General features: G+C 69.4%; 1 protein-coding gene across 1 annotated transcript in view; it reads left to right on the top strand.

Annotated features, from left to right (window-relative positions):
* ULK1 (unc-51 like autophagy activating kinase 1) overlaps positions 1 to 3,267 on the top strand; it is a 36,812-nt gene that overhangs the window by 16,573 nt on the left and 16,972 nt on the right. The window contains exons 9-15 of the mRNA XM_027771375.1: positions 93 to 203; positions 391 to 441; positions 685 to 773; positions 1,372 to 1,519; positions 2,153 to 2,213; positions 2,494 to 2,583; positions 2,896 to 3,003. Coding sequence (XP_027627176.1) covers positions 93 to 203; positions 391 to 441; positions 685 to 773; positions 1,372 to 1,519; positions 2,153 to 2,213; positions 2,494 to 2,583; positions 2,896 to 3,003 — 658 coding nt within the window. The remainder of the gene's footprint in view (positions 1 to 92; positions 204 to 390; positions 442 to 684; positions 774 to 1,371; positions 1,520 to 2,152; positions 2,214 to 2,493; positions 2,584 to 2,895; positions 3,004 to 3,267) is intronic.

Genomic DNA, 3,267 nt, shown 5'->3' with positions numbered 1-3,267 from the left:
ACCAAGACCCCGCCCCTCAGCCTCACTCCCCCCCACCAAGATCCCACCCCTTAGCCTCACTCTCCACCCCTGGCACCCTGTGGGAGACCCCGCCCCTCAGTCTCACTCCCTTGCCCCCAGCATCCCGCGGGAGACTTCAGCCCCGCTGCGGCAGCTGCTCCTAGGACTGCTCCAGAGGAGCCACAGGGACCGCATGGACTTTGGTGAGGGTCTGGCCGGATGTCCCTGGAGCCCCGCCCCTCCCTTCATCCCCTGCACCCCTGCGCTGCAGTGGCTCTGGCCCCTGTAAGCCATATGCTCCATGGGTCCTGCCCTGGCCACCAGCTGTAGTGGACCGTGGCTCCGGGCCGTGGGTGGGCCCCACAGCCTCACCACGCCGTCCTCCCACAGACGAGTTTTTCCACCACCCTTTCCTCGATGCCAGCGCCTCCATCAGGAAGTGTGAGTGGGGCAGTCTCAGGGCTCCTGGGCCTGCGCAGCCCCCCAGATCTGGGCTCCCTGGGGCGCGGTGGACACGCTGCAGCGTTCGGGGTGGTGATTGGGTTGGCTGCCTCGACCGCAGCCCCAGTTGGGGGTGACCGGGAGTGCTGGGTCCCCAATGGCGAGCCCAAGACGCAGCTGTCCCTAGTGCGGCTGGGCGGGCCAGGGAGGACTTCGCAGGTGCTGACGCGCTGGCCCCTCCAGCCCCGCCTGTGCCTGTACCCTCCTACCCGAGCTCGGGCTCTGGCAGCAGCTCCGGCAGCAGCCCCACCTCCCACCTGGCTTCTCCACCGGTGAGTGGCCTGGCCCCGCCATGTATGCGAGAGTGAAGGTGGGCACTCCTGCTGGCAGCTCTGCCGGCCTCAGTGGAGCCTGTGCTCTCCACATAGAGGGGGAACAGCTCTGCCGGCCTCAGTGGCGCCTGTGCTCTCCACATAGAGGGGGAACAGCGGTCCCCAGGGCGCGGCCTGGAGCTCAGAGCTCGGACCTCCACTCTTCCTTCTGTGCTGCTGGGAGGGGGTCCCTGAGCCCCAATGCCCTGGCGGTCCTCATGGGTGCTCTGTGAGGGGCTGGCTTCTCCCTGGCCTCTCTGGGCTGCAGGCGGGACCCAGCCCGTGAAGTCCGGTGCTCCTGCACGGTGGGGCGGGTCACGCGTGCATAGTGGGCACCAGCTGGGCCAGCCCCTCCCCTGGGGCGTGCTCCCCGGTGCGGAGGGCAGTGGGTGGTGACCACCTTGGTCGACGGCCCCCTGATGTTGGGGAACCTGGATTTCCCGGGCCCAGGTCCCCAGAGGTCAGGCGTGGCGGCAGGGAGGATGGCATCCTAGTCTCTCCAGGCCAGGCTGCCCTTCCTGTGTTGCCTGCCTAGCTTACCAGTCTTCTGTGGCCGCAGTCCCTGGGGGGCACACCACAGCTGCAGAAGACGCTGACGTCCCCGGATGCTGCCGGCTTCCTGCATGGCTCCCGGGACTCGGGTGGCAGCAGCAAGGACTCGTCCTGCGACACGGACGACTTTGTCATGGTCCCAGCCCAGTTTCCAGGTGGGCTTCGGGGAGGTGACGCCTCTGCCAAAACCACCTGGGGTGCTGCCAAGCCCTGCTGTTGTGGCTGGGGCTGCCAGGCCCCCAGGCACAGCTGCTCCGGGCCCCTCCAGTCTGCCCTCCCCACTGCCCACCGTGCCGAGGGAGGGAGCTCAGACCTGGGCCTGGCCGGGCGTCGTTCCTCACCAGCCCGCGTTCTGCGTGTGCTTTCCTCACCCTGGCCACCCCGAGCCTCCAGGCCCCTGTCCTTTGTGAACGGGACAGGCCAAGCCCCTTGGCAGTCAGTCAGCTCTGCTCTGGAGCCGTGGGTGCAGGGCCTGAGCCAAGTCCCAGATGGGCCTGGGAAGGGCTCTGGTCCCTCACCAGCCACCAGGGCGGGCCCAGGGACAGGAGAGCTGGGGGGGGCGCACATCCCAAGGGGGAGGTCGTGTCTAGCCGAGGGCCGGTGGGAGACCTGGGCCACACTTCGGCCCAGGCCGTGGGACCCAGAGAGCCGCTCTGCCCGGAGGCTGCTGTACCTGGAGCTGCCGGCCAGGGAGAAGGAGGAACTTGGACCTGCGGTGGGGTCTCTCTGGATGCCACGGTGGTGAGGTGGGCAGAGGGGCAGCTAGCTCACCGCTCCCTCTGCTGCAGGTGACCTGGCGGCCGAGGCTGCTGGAGCCAGGCCCCCACCAGACAGCCTGACGTGCAGTGGGTGAGCCCGCCCGAGCCCCCTGCCGGGAGGTGGTGGCCCCGTAGTGGGACCTCTGCTGGGAGGTGGTGGCCCCGTAGTGGGACCTCTGCCGGGAGGTGGTGGCCCCGTGGTGGGACCCTGCCGGGAGGTGGTGACCCCGTGGTGGGATCCTGCTGGGGCTGGGCGAGTGGGGGGCTGAGTCCACCGACCATGCCTGCCACAGACGACAGGGTCCTGGGGAGGGGCTGGGCTCGTCCGTGCTCAGCAGGGAGGTGCCACAGCTGTGCCCTCTGCTTCCCAGGAGCTCACTGGTGGCCTCCGCTGGCCTGGAGAGCCATGGCCGGACCCCGTCTCCCTCCCCGCCCTGCAGCAGCTCGCCCAGCCCCTCAGGGTAAGTAGGAGCCCCATCAAGGGTGGGGGGTGGCTCCCAGCAGGAGGTTTGCTTGCCGGGAGGGAACCACAGGGACCCTGCAGGGCCCTTGGGCTGGCCGCAGCACCGCACCGCACTGCCACCACCCTGGGGCCAGCCACAGGAGAGAGCTCCCGGCCTCCTGCCATGGCCCCCTCCTCTGGCTAGGTGTGGGCCGAGGCCAGGGTGCGCGTGGAGGCCGAGAGCCTGCTGTCCCAGACCTGTCCTCATCCCGGTGCCTGGGCCAGGGCTTGGTCCCTGCGCCCCCACCCTGTGACCTGCCTCCTTCCACAGCCGCACCGGCCCTTTTTCTAGCAGCAGGTGTGGCGCCTCGGCCCCCATCCCGGTCCCCACTCAGGTGCAGAACTACCAGCGCATCGAACAGAGCCTGCAGGCGCCCCGGTGGGTGGTGGGGGCAGGGGAAGGGAGGGGAGGGCGGCCTGAATGAGTGAGTGAGTGCGTGAGTCAGGGGAGGGGAGAGCGTGGGGTTACGACCCCCATGCTGACCTGCAGACCGCCAGGCAGCGGGTGACAGCGGCTCCTTGTGCCCCAGCATTGTGGCAGGCCCACGGCCATGGTTGCCTCGGCAGGGAGGCCAGAGGTCCGAGCCCTCCTCTCTGGGCCCCTCTGCGTGGAGCACAGCCCGGGGACGGACCACTTGGTGTC

The sequence above is a fragment of the Tupaia chinensis genome, unplaced genomic scaffold (genome assembly GCF_000334495.1).
Source record: "Tupaia chinensis unplaced genomic scaffold, TupChi_1.0 Scaffold000211_1, whole genome shotgun sequence".
In the NCBI taxonomy this organism is placed as follows: domain Eukaryota; kingdom Metazoa; phylum Chordata; class Mammalia; order Scandentia; family Tupaiidae; genus Tupaia; species Tupaia belangeri.
This window is presented reverse-complemented; position numbering and strand designations above follow the sequence as displayed.